This window comes from Pezoporus occidentalis, unplaced genomic scaffold (genome assembly GCF_034315485.1).
Source record: "Pezoporus occidentalis ecotype Australia unplaced genomic scaffold, CSIRO_AGI_Poc_V1 ctg45, whole genome shotgun sequence".
In the NCBI taxonomy this organism is placed as follows: Eukaryota; Metazoa; Chordata; class Aves; order Psittaciformes; family Psittacidae; genus Pezoporus; species Pezoporus occidentalis.
In genome coordinates, this window is record NW_026915780.1 from 16,116 (window position 1) to 33,396 (window position 17,281).

The 17,281-nt window shown below is 41.6% G+C and overlaps 1 protein-coding gene across 4 annotated transcripts in view; it reads right to left on the reverse strand.

Annotated features, from left to right (window-relative positions):
• The window catches only part of ALDH18A1 (aldehyde dehydrogenase 18 family member A1), a 33,879-nt gene that overhangs the window by 11,886 nt on the left and 4,712 nt on the right, over positions 1 to 17,281 (reverse strand). For 2 of the 4 annotated variants that reach the window (XM_062635091.1, XM_062635090.1), the window contains 10 exons: positions 14,298 to 14,421; positions 11,237 to 11,460; positions 9,557 to 9,706; positions 9,365 to 9,469; positions 7,805 to 7,963; positions 7,134 to 7,224; positions 5,370 to 5,494; positions 4,000 to 4,144; positions 899 to 972; positions 156 to 255 (listed from right to left, as the gene is read on the reverse strand). In XM_062635091.1, the coding sequence (XP_062491075.1) occupies positions 156 to 255; positions 899 to 972; positions 4,000 to 4,144; positions 5,370 to 5,494; positions 7,134 to 7,224; positions 7,805 to 7,963; positions 9,365 to 9,469; positions 9,557 to 9,706; positions 11,237 to 11,460; positions 14,298 to 14,391 (1,267 nt within the window). In that variant the 5' untranslated portion in view covers positions 14,392 to 14,421. The remainder of the gene's footprint in view (positions 1 to 155; positions 256 to 898; positions 973 to 3,999; positions 4,145 to 5,369; positions 5,495 to 7,133; positions 7,225 to 7,804; positions 7,964 to 9,364; positions 9,470 to 9,556; positions 9,707 to 11,236; positions 11,461 to 14,297; positions 14,422 to 17,281) is intronic. The other 2 variants (XM_062635092.1, XM_062635093.1) reach the window with 2 other exon arrangements.

The following is a 17,281-nucleotide window of genomic DNA, read 5'->3' on the forward strand; positions in this document are numbered from 1 at the left end:
TCTACACTGAGAAGGTCTCAAGGTCCTGGGTTCACGACTGTGACAGTCATACTGCTCAATCCCAGGAGACGGAAGATGCTAGTTCTGCTCATTTCCTTTGAGGCCCCAAGAGGCTCGAGACAATAGGATTACCATGGAAGGACTTGAAATATTACCTTTATTTTCAGCCTCTTCTAAGTCCTTTTTGTTTGCCAAGAGAATTTCTTCTCTCTGGTCAGTCAGTAAGTCAGCAAGACGATAAATAATTTCTGCTCTCTGAAAGAGAAAACAGTTTCTGAACTGACTTCTTATACAAAGTCCACGTTAGTTGACATCTGGTCACCTGGTCACCTTCAGTCCATTTATGTTGACCGCCTCTCAGAGTCTTGACTCCCTGAATACTTGGGGCCTGCATCACATTGAAAAAATGAGGCTGAACACTGCTTCAGCCTTTGCTTTGCTGTTTATTATCTTGCTTTTCATGCCCAGTCTTCTTCCCCAAACCCAGAATGTTCTTTAAGACCACCTTCTCTTCTTTGCAACAGCTGCAACTATTCTACCCAGCTGCAGAGCAGTAATTGGTTGTCTGCATCTCCTCTTTTGCATACACTACCCACAGGATTGAATGGAGCAAGTTTTTCCAGACAATTCTTCAGCAGCAATGAGCACAATTAATTTCTGTGTGATATTCAACACTATTATCATTTTTAAAAACCCACATGAAAGCATATATTACTTCATAGCCCCAAGGTACATTATGTTTTTCTCATCTCTTTAAGCACACTCCAATCCAAATGATAGATCTGACACACAAAGAATTGATTCTTGTCCTAAGTGGACCATCTGTGTTATAAATCAATGTTGTAAAACTTGCCATACATTCACAACCTTAACAAGTGAGGCCATATTGTTCTGTCACCTGCTCAGGCTGTAGAGCGGCCAGGGTCCTGCCACCAGTTCGAGCCATTTCACCCTGCTGCTCTACTGTAGGACCTGCAAAAAAACAAAAAAAAGATATACAAAGTAACAGCACATATGAAAGTAAACACTAGCCCTTCCATTTTCCACTTTTTTTCTGCAGGAAAGAAGGTACAGAGTCTGAAACTGACATACTCAAGAAAACTGATGTACACTAGAACAGGAAAATCTGTACCTGATACAATACTACTGTGGTCCCCAAAGGCAGAGAGTCATGATAGAGATTCTGTAAGGTCACTGCATCAGAGGCAAGGGTGCACCTTGCATCAAAAAGACTTGACAAAGGGGAAAATAACCAGGATTGCTAAGTCTCAGGCTACTGAAAGAAGAGGCAAACTTTGAAAAGTTTAAGTATTCAAATGAGGAAAACAGAAAGGATTATAAAATAGCATAGGAATGTATAAACAATTATGGAAGCCAAACCCCAACCTGAGTTAACAGTTCACAGAAAATTTGCTTTCCCCTGTCTCTCTCTGGACACATTTCAGAAGAGCTCCTGCAGAAGAAGGGTGGGGTTTCTCTTTTTTTTTTTTTCCTGGCAGGACCTGAAACGAACCCTCTCAAACTGAAATGATACAGAACAGGTCAGTTGTTCCTATTTCTGAACAAGTCACCAGGTTCAAGCATCACTTCCCCAAAGAGTCCGCAAGCAGCTCATGGATAAACCAAAGTGTGAATTTAAACTCCCCTAAAATTGTCCAGTTCTGGGCTCCCCAGTACAAAGGAGACATGAACACTGGGGGGAGAGTCTAATGAAGTGCAGCAAAGATGATGAAGGGACGGGAGCACCTCTTGTACAAGGAAAGGCTGAGAGAGCTGGAACTATTTAGCCTGGAGAAGAGGGTTTAGGGGGATCTCATCAGTATGTACCTAAAGGAAGGCTGTGAAGAAGATGAAGACAGGCTCTTTTCAGTGATGCTCAGCAACAGGAGAAGAGACAATGACACAAACTGAAGCACGGGAGGTGCCTCCCATCAGAAACCACTTCTGCACTGCAAGGATGACCAAGCGCTGGCACAGGCTGCCCGGGGAGGTTGTGGAGTCTCCATTCTAGGCGATATTTAAAAGCTACCTGTACACAGTCCTGGGCAACCTGCTTGATAAGGGGTAGGACCAGATGACCCTGTCATCTGTCATATTCTCTCTTCCAACCTTGGCCATTCATCAATTACCACAGAATGGTTTTGGCTGGAAGGGACCTTAAAGCTCACCCAGTCTCAACCCCTGCCATGGGCAGGGACACCTTCCACTAGAGCAGCTTGCTCCAAGCCCCTGTGTCCAACCTGGCCTTGAACACTGCCAGGGATGAGGCAGCCACAGCTTCTCTGGGCACCCTGTGCCAGCGCCTCGGCACCCTCACAGGGAAGAGCTACTGCCTAAGAGCTCATCTCAGTCTCCCCTCGGGCAGGTTAAAGCCATTCCCCCTTGTCCTGTCCCTACAGGTCCTTGCTCAAAGCCCCTCTCCAGGTTTCCTGCAGCCCCTTTAGGCACTGGAGCTGCTCTAAGGTCTCCCCTTCAGGAGCCTTCTCTTCTCCAGACTGACCCAGCCCAGCTCTCAGCCTGGCTCCAGAGCAGAGCTGCTCCAACCCTTGCAGCATCTCCGTGGCCTCCTCTGGCCTTGCTCCAACAGCTCCACGTCCCTCTTGTGCTGCTGCTCCAGAGCTGGATCACGGCTGCAGGATCCCCTCCCTGAGCTGCTGCTCACACTCTGGGGGGGCAGCCCAGCACACTGGGGGGTTCTAGGCTCAAGTGCACGCTGAAGCCAGGTCATTGGGAGCTTCTCACCCAATGCCCCCACGTCTTTCCGTGATTTCTTCTGCAGCCAAATTACTAAGCCACAAAAGGCCAAGTGTAATTCACACTAAATAAACATGAAGCAATGTAGAGGGGAAATGGAATAATCAGACCTTAATACTGTCACAAATAATATGAATTACTATGAAAACATCATCTTGGTGAACATCAACATCAAAAAGCAAATTAAATGTTTGGAATTATTAGGGCAATTAAAGAACAAAAAATATCAATCTTACTAAAACTCAGCTAGGTCCTGCCATCAGATAAATTAAAGCTTCATTTGCATCTTGAAATCTTGATTTTTGCCCATCTCAAAAAGATCACAACAGAATGAAAACAGTTTCAAACAAGAGAAACAGGGATGACCAAGTTTTTGGAACAGTGTCAGTACAAAATCTCTAAGACCAAACCTCTTTCACATGGAAGAGAGATGATGAGTGGAAAGACTATGTCTCACACCTATGAAGTTGAACAGGGGCTGATCACCCGTACAGGCAGTAGGGGCATTCAATGAAGCTATCAGGACGAAAATTCAAAGCCTTCTCCACCAACCCAAACATTATTTAAAGCAAGCAGTCTTCACGTAATTCTAAGTGCAGAGTTTACACACAGTATCTAGTTAAGGTTCTTGACTATTGTGACACTGTGTATGCAAAGTCTTTACATGGGTTCAAAGGATGATCCAACAAATTCATACAAGAAATCAACTGAGGATTATTATACACAAAGAAATTTGCTTGGCTTAAAGCTCAAGTCAAATGTGTCACTCTGTACTTGTCCTGTTCAGCTAAGGACACATCTTTGGTCTGATTTTCTCCAGTGATTGTTAAAGTGATTCTCCAGTGACTGCTGAGCTGTGCCAGCAGTGTAGTGGCCAGAAAATATTTCTACCTACCATACCAGAAGACTGAGTTGTAAAAGGAACTTATGTTAAATAGAAGTAAACACTATCTTAGTTCAGCTGCTCATTCTATGTCCACATTTTCACACTGAAATCTTCAATGTTAGATGACAACCTCTAAGACTAAAAATGGCAACAACTCTACTCACTGCAGTTTATCAGCTGGAGGGAACCACAGCAGAGAATCCAAAATTTTCTATTCCTACTTTAGAAAATACCTTTCAAAATCCATTTTACAAACAGAGTGTGGCTTCCCAGTTATTGTACAGGTCTAGCCAAACTGTAAGTCTAACCTTTCACAAAATCTCTGCAAGTCTCAATGTACACATTACCTCTGTACTCACCTGCAGGTTTTACCTCTGAAAAAAAAGTTCCAACTTTTTTCCCTTCCACAATGTCTGTGATGACATGACCAGAGATCTTTGGGTGGGTTCCATTTGCAATCACTACAGAGGTGCCTCCCTGGAGGGCCCATAGAGCTGCTTTCACCTAGTGAAGGATAGAGCCAGTTTCAGGAAATTCACTTTTTATTTGAATCACCACTCTCAACACGACTTTTTGCTCCACTTGGATGTCCAAATTCAAAGAACATTCAACACAATTCCAGGATTTCTATAATGATGTAGCATTGAATGAGATCACGTATTTGTGCCTTACCTTCCTTTCCTTAACTAGCTGCCCCTTTACGAGCATACTTCAAATTTTCCTAGCAGCCTGCTTTTGTCAAGACTTCTGCAAAGGCGTTTTGATCATACGTTATTTTTCACCACTACCTTCTGTTTCAAGTTCTTACTGTTTGAAGAAACCAATTTTTGTTTTTTGTTTTTTGTGGTTTTGTTTGTTTGTTTTTTAAGATTCTGTTGACAATTTCCCTGATATGGATCAGCCACTGATAATTAATCACTTTAAGGGATCAGAGAACACTACTTGCAATGCAGAGGACTGTTCTTGCTCCAGGCCTAGCCACTACCATATACCACTAGCTGTTCAATACCTTTAGCTGTTCAAATTACTCCCTTAAAGTTTGAGCAGCTAAGCACTCCTTGTGGTTCTGGTTAAGATGTAGGTATATTCTCATTGTTTATAACCCTCTGGTGAAGTTATTAAGTTTGCTGAAGAAGCTCAGGTTTCCACACAATGTTTTCACCTACTCTGTTCAATTTCCTGTTCATCTTCTATTCAGTTTTTTTATTTCTTTGCTTCTACCTTTTGCTTGGGAGTACAGCTACTGTTGGAATAGTAATTTCATTCAGTAGGATCTCAGCCTCTCCAGGTGTGTTAGACGCTGCAATTCTGTAATCATATTTATTGATTTACGGCTCTCTGCTGGATTCACTGTCATATGCTAGGTCCTCCTTGTGCTACGGTGTCCAGAACTAGACACTGCTCTACACATGTGGTCTCACTAATTCTGATAGAGGGAAATACTAATTTCCCTCAATGATGACTATGTTCTTTCTAATTCAACCAAACCAAGACCCCTGCATCCCTGCTTTCCAGCCAGTCAGCTCCCCAGCTCTTATCCCTGAATGGAGCTGTTCCTCCCTAGGCATAGGACTTGGCATGTCCCATTACTGAACTCTATGAAGTTATTCTGCCCATTTCTGCAGCCTGTCAAGATTCATCTGAATGGCAGCACAATCTTTGTACCTATCTCCCATACCCAAATCTGCTTTTCCTTCCCAATTACAAAACAAATGTTCTATATTTCTACCTTGGCTTCCATGCCTCCCATTCCCACTCGAGATTTAGTTCCAAATGTCACAGATTGCTGATCTCCTGGGTAGAATATGTCAATTAGCTTTGCATCATCAGATCCTGGAGGGCTGTCAAAGAGTCCTGAAATCAATAATAAATATCTGTTAGCGTTATATACCCTCATCTCCAAAGCTCACCATGGAAAAAGAAAGAAAAAAATTAGTAATAATCCCTGAGGCTGAAAAGCTATATTCCACTTCACAGGACAGCAAACTCTGACTGAACCCTGCTTTTCGTGGAACTCAATGTTCAAGAACTACACCAAAAGCATAACGAGTAAGAAACTGAAAGCCGCCATGCTGAATGGCGGCATGCAGGCTGGGAGGTAGTGACATTTGGTTGAGGTTACAAAGACTTTTTTATATGTTCAATATAAAAATACGTATGTAAGCTTACATATACATGCCCATAACTAAACAGGCAAAGGACAGTCCTCCTCACCAAAATCTCAGCTGACATTCTTGATTGCTGGGTTGAACAGTGATAAACTGGGCAATTTAGAAATAGATAAAAAGGGTAACTATCAAATTCTGCTAAGAAGGAACACCACACTAGAGGCATACTAATTTTAAAAAAAAACAACTATGTTGTTGACTGACACTTTGGTTTACATAGCATAGAATCACAGAATCATAGAATCACAGAATCATAGAATCACAGAATCATAGAATCACAGAATCATTAGGGTTGGAAAGGACCTTAAGATCATCTAGTTCCAACCCCCCTGCCATGGGCAGGGACACCTCACACTAAACCATATCACCCAAGGCTTCGTCCAACCTGGTCTTGTTAAACCTGAACTTGTTACACGTTAAACCTAAACACCACACTTCCCAGAAATTCTATGTGAACAAATACTGTCATTACAAATTAGAAAGCACACGTGCAGACTATCTGTGTCCCCCTAGCTGGCAGAGGAGAGAACATTTATCTTTCCATAAACAAGACGTCACAACTGAATGAATAAGATTAGGGGATGGTGGTGTTGGGGGTTAATTTTTTTACAAGTTGTTTTTACTGTTGCTTTTATAAGTTGTTCTCAGTAATTTCAACTAGAATCAACTATGAAATCCATATCTCCTTCCTCCTCAGGGCTTACAGTATGTGCTAAAGTCCAGGATTCTTTCAGGATCCACTGAAAGAAACCTGGAGAAGATGAAAAAGACTATGTGAGTTGCATGATGTGGACTGCACTGATCTGAAACTGCACTCACTACCCTTTTCTCTCTCTAGAAAAGGACCTTTAACATCCATAGGTGACAGACTTATGTCACAGCAGCACAGCTCAGAAGACTAGGGCAGTGTAAGCAAAATGCCTGGGAGTCAGGAAAAGCTAGCAAGTTCCAGGTATCTGGAAGGCAATAAGCAGGACTTGTAATGTACCTGTATTTCACTGAAAGAAAGAACCTGCTGCCAGGAGAAACAAACTATTGTAGAACAGTATTTGGCTTATATTCCTGATTCTAAACACATACGTATAAATCATGACTACATTATACAATTCTGAGAAGCTAGCAGAAGTACCATAGCACATATGGCATTCTGGGTTCTGGAACAAGTCCAAGTTCACATGCATTCTGACAGGCAGTCTTTAACTTATGTAACAGTATCAACACTGAATATATCCCTTAAGGAGTTATGTGGCAAGTTGTAATCGTCCCTGTAAAATATACGAGCTGAAGAGATCAGTAAACCCCAGTTAAAGAAATTACTCACAAACCTTCTACATCTGAGAGAACAATCAGGAGATCAGTTTTCATTTCCACAGCCAGTCGTGCTGCCAGACTGTCATTATCCTTCACACTTATCACCTGCAATGCACATGCATATCAGCACTACTGAATAGTGGGAGGAACTAGGAAATACTTGGCTGAGGCATAGAAAAGCAAGCTACCTCAGCACTATCGGGTCCTTCTGAGCTTCTTTGTTCACACCCACCAGAAACTTAAAAGGTGATCTCTGTGTTAAAGTAGATATACTTTTGGAATGCAGTAAAGTGGTGTCAAAATGACTAGCAGTGTGACCAATACCTGCGTTCTTCACCTTGGTGCCCAGTGACAGGGCAAGAGGTACTAACTGACCCTGCTTTTAAGCAGGGGTCCTGGACTAGATGACCTGCAGAAGTCCCAACTTCAGCTCTTCAGTGAAAACCAAACCAGACATGCTTGCTTTTGCAGAGCAGACATCACCTGCCCTGCTTTTCCCCCACAACACTATACCATGCCATAAACAGGCAGGTCAGCATAGTCTTCCAGTACCCTCCATCCACACTACTAATTTTATATGTTTGTTTCCCATCTGCAGGCTTCAGAGGTCCCTGATTACGGCATTAGTTAAGTACAGATTAATGCTGTACCAGCAGAATCCACCCCTTTGCAATACTTTACCCACATTTACCCCCTGCAGATCACTGTTTGGCTCTGGAGGAGGAACAACAGCATCATTAGTGTTAATTATAGGGACGATATTCATTCTTAAAAGCTCATGCAATGTTCCATTTAAGTTCCGACGCTTCTGTTCATCATGGAAATCCAGGTTGGTGACTAAAATCTACAAGAAGGAAAAAAATTAACATTACTTAGCCTACCACTTTCCCTGAGAACATCCTGAGTGTATGTATTAACATGCCGTAACAGATCAGTGGTGCCTTTCAGGTCACTGAAGAAACATAGGATAAAGAATACAATTAAGAAATATTCTCCCCACAACATTTTCAGGTTTATGTGCCTGAACTTCCACTGGAACCTACAATAGCCTTTCTTAGGCTGACAGATCACAGGCTCCAAGAATCAACTGGACAAAAAAAAACAACAACATAAGCAGAACATAGATGCTGATGATAATTACTAAGACCCAAAACAATTCAACAGCTTACTTAATACACTGCCTTTCCTGCTCTCCCTCACACTGTAATGTTTCTACTGTTACAAGCAGGAGAGATGCTTTGCCTCAAGACTTCTTCAGCTCTAGAACTCGCTTTTCTGAAAGAATCTTGGTGTTAAAGCCTCCTGCATGCAGACTCCACCCCTTTCCTTTTAGTATTCTAAGGAAAAAACCCTCAATGTCTGAAGAGACTTTTGTTGTTTTTTTTTTTTTTCATTTTTTACTCTGCCATTGGCTATTTGAGAACTAAGCAAACACAACCACGACAAAAATGTTACAATAGCGCTTGGAATCAAAGTGTACACTTACTTTTCTGGCATGGCCAATCAATTCTTTTAAATCAAAGGAATGACAGTTGTCTACAGACTTCAACAAGAGTAAAATCCAGTGCAACTTACAGTGATTGTTAGATATACTGTAAACATTTTAGTGATGTTAGTCAGACAGTCTCCCGGCAAGACTTCACACTTTAAGTACCTAAATTTATTAAAAGTGTTTAAATAAATAAGGCCTTACAGTTGATGCAATTCTGTATTCTCACAGTATTTAAGATAAACGTTCGGCCACTTGTGATTTTTAAGCACTCACTTTGGATCACCAACTACAACTTTTGCTACGAGATCTTAACAGGCACTCCCCCACCATACGTAAGTGCAAGACACACGTGAACACCAAAAAGAAAAAGCATATTTGCTTCACCTTCATGACAGTTAACTCCATTTCAGAAATACTTAGCAGGGCACTCCTGTATAAGCTACCGTCTACACTATAATAAGCCCCCAAAGTAGGATGGCAATAGAAATCATAGAATGGTTTGTGTTGGAATCGACCTTAAGGTCCTGGCAGTGTTCAAGGCCAGGTTGGACGGAGTCTTGGGTGACATAGTTCAGTGTGTGGTGTCCTTGCCCATGGCAAGGTGGTTGGAACTAGATGATCTTAAGGTCCTTTCCAACCCTAACTATTCTATGATTCCAAGTATAGCAGCATATAAAACATAGAAAAAATGCAACAACAATTCCATAGCTGACTGAAGTAGCAAGTCAGTCTAGAAAAGCAGTAATCCCTTACCTGAGCTGCGCAGATGCTGTACTGAGTAAACATGGCCTCATACAGAGCCATCAATCCACTCTGGCCAGCTGCTGCACAGGCTCGGGCCTCCAAGACTGGAATAGCCTACAGAGATGAAGAGCTGTCAGGCAGTGCCTTGAGCAGGTACTACCCAACATTCAAGGGAAAACAGGAATGCTGCTAGCCACTCACCATATCTTTCAGCTGACTCTGGCCTGAATGAAGCGCTTGCCTCACACTCTGAGAAAGCAAGATCTCATGACGCAACCGCTGCTTCCCAAAGGCTACAGCACCACTGGTGACAATCATCATCTCCCGGCCCTGATTTTGCAGCACAGACACCTGTAAGCACAGTACATAAGAAATAGGAGTATGATCACTGCAAGCACGACAGCTCTGGCTATTTATAGATAAACCTTAGGTTCACCAGTTCTTGCTAACACAAGTGTTTCTCTTTATCCATGTGCAAAGCAAGGCAACCACCCTCTAAGATACTCCTGCACACCTTCCCAACCCCTTAGGAGCTATGCAAAGGACTGCATGCAGTCTATAGCTTCTGCTAAACTTTCTTTCCACAACACCAGGTTTTATGTCAAAATTATGCTTAAATTTTCAGAATACCTATTACATGGTAAGACTTCCATGCCCCTCACCCTCCTCTTCCACTGCTACAGATAAGGAATGATAGGATGAAAAAGATGTAAAGTAGAAGCTGTCCCTTCCATCAACCTTCTTATTCACAATCCATTCCCAAACCTGCCATTATACAGTAACTTTGGATGCTACAAGTGAAGAAGCTAACTCAGTACAGCTTTTAACTACTTCTTCCTCACATGCATCTGGCCAGATTCCTTTCAAAGTTCTAAAGCTAAATGTCTTACATTAATTTAAAGTATTCCGTTAACTTTACTTCCCAGAGAAGACATGTTCAATTTCCCCTCCCAGAGTCATAATTTCATTTTAGAGACTCAATCCATGAGTTAATCCCCAGTTGTTTCTACAAGTAATGAGGTTTCAGGCTCTCTCCTGGACAAAATCTGCAAGCGCTCAGGTAATCAGGAAGGATCTACTTTTTCTGCAGACATCACAAACTTCAGTGCAGCTTTCCTACTAGATCCAACTAATGTCCCAGTCATGTCTTACCTACTACATAAAAATCTCACTTTGCAAATCTCTCTCTCTATACTGGGTCTGGCCAAGACAGAGTTAACCTTCTTCAGAGGGGCCCATATTGCACTGTGTTTCGGATTTCAAGACCAAAACAATGTTAATAACATTCCGATGTTTTGCCTTGCACAGCATTAAAAGACTTCTCTTTTTCCCATGCTGAAAAATACTTTCGCAGCATCAAGGCTTTCCTTTTCCACCATGTCCCATCACAGTAGGTAGGCTAGGGGCTGGGCAAGAAGTTTGGAGAGGACACATTATGGACAGCTGACATGAATTGGCCCAAGGGACATTCCACAGCATATAATGTCATGCTCAGTTAGGGAACTGGCATAGCAGAATAGGAAAGGGCAGGGACTGTCTTTCAAGGTGGCAGTCACCTGGGCACTAGTTGAGTACATGTCTGCTTGTGAAAGCTAGTGAGTGATTGCCTTAGTATCCTTGTTTCTTTTCCCCTTGGGAAGTGAATAAGGATTTGGGTGCTTAGCAACTGGTCGGGGTCAACCCACCACACCTTCAGACACTTATTTACTGAGTTACATGGTTTATCCGCTACCACAGCACAAGGGATGAAAAAGCAAAAGGCCAACATACTGCTTTAATGGGCCATCACAGTTTTAAGAGTTTTACCCTACAGTCTTCTGTGCCATCCAACAATCAACAAGTATCTGAAGTTAAAACATTCCACTTCAGTCCCAGAATTACCTGCTCTACAATAGATGCCAGCCTCCCAAGCGCCAAGCCACACTCATCCCCTCGAGTCACAACAGCACTACCCAACTTCACTACAATCCGCTTTGCATGCTTCAGCTCACTACGGTGCGCAAATGATTTTCCATGTGCACGGCTGAGTGGCATAGTGATAAATGGGATGCTGCTCCAACAACGGATGGATTCATTCCTTAATCTTTGGTTATGGCGAGGGAGATCTGTGGTTAAAAAAAAAGAAAGAAAAAAAATGCAGTTTTGTTTCATTCAGACTTTAAGGCCTTGAAGTCATGTAACGTTTCCTCCCTTTCCAAGGCTACAGCTCACAATATACACTTCTCAGTGACTGGGAACGAAAAGCTAACTTTCAAGTCACAAAAATAGAGAATAATACCCGAGCAGCACTAACCATCCTTAAAGTATATAAGGCAATACCCCATGTGTCACAGAGCTTTGACTTTGCAAAAGTAGGAGCCCAAACTGAGGGATGCTGTAAAAGAGCCCAAACAGTTCACACTGGAAGTAAAAGTACTAGTTTTAAAAACATTTTCCCTTCCCTTGTCTTATTAGATACAGCTAGAGAGCTTTCCTGCCTACAGTAGCGCCGAAAGCTTGACTGTTAGGAAAGAAAAGAAACACAGCTTTTACAACAACTCTAAGTCAGATGGTTTTGCATGTTGCTTAACTAGGGGCAGCAGAAGGAGGATAATGGACATATGAACTGGAAGTCGCATTCACACAGGATAAATAAGCATTGGAGACAGAAGAGACAGTCAGTGTTACTCAGTTAAGATTCATGAGCCTGGCACTTCACCCAAGTCAGTGAGCTAGGGATCATTTCTCCACAAAAATCTTTGTTTTCAAAATGCCTGCAAAGGATAGCAAGACCACTATCAGTACAGCAGACTAAAGAGAATAGTGAAGATTTGTCCTGGTTTCGGCTGGGACAGTTAATTTTTTCTTGGTAGTTGGTACAGTGCCATATTCGGGATTTAGTATGAGAATAATGTTGCTAACACACCAATGGTTTAGTTGTTGCTCAGTAGTGCTTACCCTGAATCAAGGACTTTTCAGTCTCTCAATGCTCTGCCAATGAGGAGCTGCACAAGAAGCTAGGAAGGAGCAGAGACAGGACACCTGGCCCAAACTAGCCAAAGGGGTATTGCATACCATAGAACATCATGCCCAGTATATAAACTGGGGGGGTTAGCTGGAAGGGGATTATCACTGCTTCGGGATGGGATGGGCATCAGTCAGTGCGTGGTGAGCAATTGTGCTGTGCATCACTAGTGTTCTTGAGTTTTACTCCTCTTTTTCTTTTTCCTATTATTATTATATTTTAATTTATTTCCATTACTAAACTGTTCTTATCTCAAACCATGAGTTTTAATTTTTTTCAATTCTCTTCCCCATCCCACTGGCTGTGTAGTACTTAGTTGCTGGCTGGGGTCAAACCACAGCACTATTAAGGTACGATCACAAGGAAGGGTCTGGATCCTTTCTAACTGACAAAGAGGTGGACCCAAACACATAGAGTCTCAAAGTTAAGCTGAAGAAATGAAGGCAGATGGAAAGCACTTCCAACATACCTCATATGAAGCTCTGCAGAGCCACAGTGATTTGTGTCTGAAGAAGGAGTCATGCACATAATATATGAATAGCGTGAGGCGTCCCTGTCCATGGCAGGACAGTTGGAACTAGATGATCTTAAGGTCCTTTCCATCCCTAACTATTCTGTAATTCTATACCTGCAGTCCAAGCATGTCAGCTGGATAATTAACATAATACAGATAAGCCATACTACTTGAAAAAAATTTAAACTACATTTCCTTATTGAATATCTTCTTGTATTGCTATTCAGAAACTGCATTAAACCAGGTCAACTTTGGACAGTCTCAAAAAAGCCCCGACAAAAAACAAAAAAAAAACCCAAACAAACAAAAAAAACCAACAACAACAAAAAAAAAACCACAACACAAAAAGCAAAAAAAAAAAAATAAAAAGAGAAAAAAAGGCTACTGGCACCAAATTCTGGGACCAAAAGTGCAACTTAGTTAAAAAACATGTCAGACATTCATGAAAAAATTACAGAGAAGATGAGAAGATCACACCGGATACTACTGAAAGGCATTTAAAGCACAATGCAATCATCAGGCATGGTCAACATGGTCAGGCAGTTGGACCAGGTGATCACTGCAGGTCCCTTCCAACTGAACTGTTCAATCCTAAACAATATTTCATCTGAAGATGCAGAGGCTTCTTTACAAATCACTAAACAGGGTCAGATTATGTGACTTTATTTAATCTGTTCAGTCTCTCTGATTTTGATGCTCTATAATACAAATAGATTAATTTACAATTTAAAGTGACTATTCTGGGTGTTATTTCTGCTGGAGAAAGATAGAAATGAACACAGTGCAATAGAAAAGAGAAATCAGTAATTTATTAATGTTTTAAGTAAATAGTTTGTTCTAAATGCAGAAGCAGCTTAAATGATTAACTGTAACTGAGGGCTGCACTAACATGGCACACACATAAAAGTAGAAAATGGAATCATCTAGAGAGGAGTTTTACCTACCCCTCTTTTTTATGAGGTACTATTTGAGAATGCAAATAAGGCCTACAACACATATGAAAGAATGGGTAAAGGAATCCAATTTAACTGTTCTTTCCAGCATTATACATAACCATATAGCAGTTGCCTATCCTCATACAATATGACCAGAAAGCAGTACAAACAATTCATTTCCAATTCTCTTGCCTAGAGCTTTGGGATTTAGAAGACAGCTTTTGAGGGGTAACCACTGTCTGAAGAGAAACCAAGAAACTACTCTGTTTTTATTTTTTTTTTCTGAAAAAGAAAACGGTTCTAGAACAAGCGGAGAATTTCCTTCCTCTCCACTAAAGTATTAGCTGCTAACCTGGTTCTATCCTGCATAAATCTGTCCTTTGAATGATGTTAATGAGGTGATTTTCCTTAACACAGGAAAGAGTACAGGCATGCCCAGACACATACTGACCAGCATTATTAGAAACGTGTGCTTTCTCTCATACATACATAAACGTGAAATGGCTGCAATGGCATGTGGCGATAACACAAAGCACCATCCAGGGGAGCGGACAAGGGGGCTCAGAGCAGCTCGACACAACATTTTGAGATGCCTTCTGCAAGCCAAGGATATCTGTAAGTTAAAGTAAGGGAGGAGGGGGGAAAAACTGGTTAAACATCAGTGACTTTCCATCTATATTTCTCTCTACACCCTCCCCCCCAACTCTTCTTTGTCCTGTGCAGTCTTAATGAAATTTCCTTGTGCAAGAGACAGACAGCCCACACTCTCCATTTTGCAGAATCCTCAGGCTGTGACTTAGAAGAACCAAAGGCCCCTATTCCCTCCCTACCTGCTGGCAGAAGACCATTATTAAAGATCAAGAACAAAATATAGTTCTCCAAGAAGGGAAAAGAGCATTAGTGAGCGTACCGACAATGGAGAAAAGTGGTAACTCTGTCCACAGAGAAACCTGGAAGAAGAAAGAGGGGAAAAAAAGAAAAAAGAAAAAAGATACTGAGAAGGTTGTAGCAGCCAGACTTCTCTGAACACCTCACAACAGAGCATCTATTATATTTCATATGAATCTCAGACCTATTCAATATAGAAGATAGGCTGATTCCCTTTTACCTGAGCACTACCAAATGACAAGATGTTAACCATGATTACAAATAAGGACACCAATTTCCAAGGTATTTGGCATTAGTTTCTCTTCGCTGAACTTGTAAACACTCAGAATTCTTGTAACAAAAAGTCCACTAGAGCAAGTACTCAGCAAACAAGGGATACACAATCAGCAATTTCCTGTGACAGGTCTAGTTGAAGTAATGCATCCAGTATCACAAAGGAAAGAAAGGAGATTAACAAGAACCCAGTTCTCTCTGACAGTGCTTAAGCCATGAAACCTCTCCTCCCCCTTTTACAAAATTTGGCTTCCTTTACTTGCTTTCCATCCCTCAGCACTATTGGAAGAGAGCAAACAGCATTGCACAAGCTGTGGTAAGGAGAAGGTATTGAAGAGAGAAGGAAAGCTCATAATAACTGCACTGGAAGACTGCTATTACAAATACCATGAAAATTACAGCACCTGGCATTTCAGCATATGTGTACATGAACACTTAAAGTTGCTTCATTACCCTGCATCAGTGTATTGTTATTATACCTCACTATAATCCTTACCAAAATATACACCTCTACATAAGGCACCTGTCAGCAGATAACATTCTCCTGTTTTGTCTAGTAAACATTAAACGTTTTAACGATATTAATCTGCAATGTCCCTCCAGTTCTGCATTTCATCTGAAATCCAGTATTGACCACTGCCAGGATGAGGCAGACAAAGGACTTGAAGCAGATGATACAACTGAGCAAGCAGTTCAAGTTCTTGTAACAGGGCAAGCTTAACGGAGCTTGTTAACAGTAACCACCAGATGTGCCCTCTTTGAACCTCTCCCAGGCACCTCATGCACCTGCCTCTGGGAGGCACAACAATTCCCACTGTTCATGTGTCTAGCTGTTTGACCCTTCCACCTTGAAGTTCACTCTGGCATCTACTGTCACCCATCATCTTTCCAGTAGGTAGGGCCTTAGCTGTGACTCAGAGGGATGCTCGGAGTTCAGCAGCTCCTGGCTAACAGCAGGTCCTTTATCCAGAACCCTTCGACCACAGTTACCCTGACTAGAACTGCCTGTTCTTCTGGCAGCTCCTTTCACAGACCATCTGCCTTAGGGAACAGAACCAGGCACTCTGCCTGAAGTTTCAACCCCAGTTCCTGTTACAGCCTTTCCTGACAGGCCTTCAACTCCCACTGCAGTAATAATCACCTGGTGTTGCAGTCAGTAAAATACACACCCATACTAGCCAGCCCAAACTATGCTGTCTCCTCGGTTGCTTGTACTGATGTGCCAGAGGACCACTTCACATTCTGACTACTGGGCTGCTGGCAACTAAGAGCAACCTTGTCTTTTGGAAGACTGCCCCTCATTTCCCTATGCCAGAGACAACTTTACTAATAAGCAGACAACGAGGAGTGAGAGAGAAGTGGTAGACAGTGCAGACCTTTTGAAGGAAGAAAAATAGGAAGAAATAAGAAATAGCGCTAGCACATTTTTGAAACTAGCATGTGAGAAAAGGCAAAAATACTAACTTAACAAGAAGATAAAACCAAAAATTTTAAAGCAGCAGCAGGTACCAAGAAAAGGAGATACGTGAAATGGGAATGATGTTGCCAGAGAGCACAGAGAGAGAACGACACACTGTTACAAACAGTTTTTCACGCTAGCACGAGGCTGCAGAAAAACTCCCTTCTCTCCTCTCACTCAATAAAGGATTTAAAGTTAATTTCAGTCATCATTTTCCATTCTACTCCCATTTCCACAATTTCCATGCCGGGGATGGTTCTGGTCTACAGTAACAAACCAAAAAATGGCACATAATTTAGGGAAAAAAAAACAAACACAACAAAAATTAAACTCTTCTGCCTTACTTGGAGGGCAGGGAACAATAACATGAAACACAACATGCATTATTCAGGTATTTCTCCAAGACTAGTATCAACTTAAAAATCTATTTCTTTCATTATCAGAGGAAAACCCACTCCTCCAAACCAGTCTCCAAACCTGGTTTTTAAAAATATAATTCTACTATCATCTCTTTAATAAAAGTTATCCTTACATTATCGCTTATAGAAAGAAATACCATTGGTTAGTTTTCATTAATTTATGATCTTCAGAACGGCTGTTAAAGTAACACAGTATACTTACATTCAGTTCAAAAATCAGTGTTAAGTGACTCTGTCACCTTACCAAGCATCAGAGCTCTAAACCCTGAAACTGATGCCTTTAACAGCAACAATCTGTAACACATATTTTTTAGTCTGTTGGCTGCAGGCCCATGGGATGTTCAAAACTATTTACGGCGAGTTAATAAAACTGAACATACATTTTTCAGTTTTATATACAAGGAAACCAAAATCCTATAGAAAGTTAGAGATAA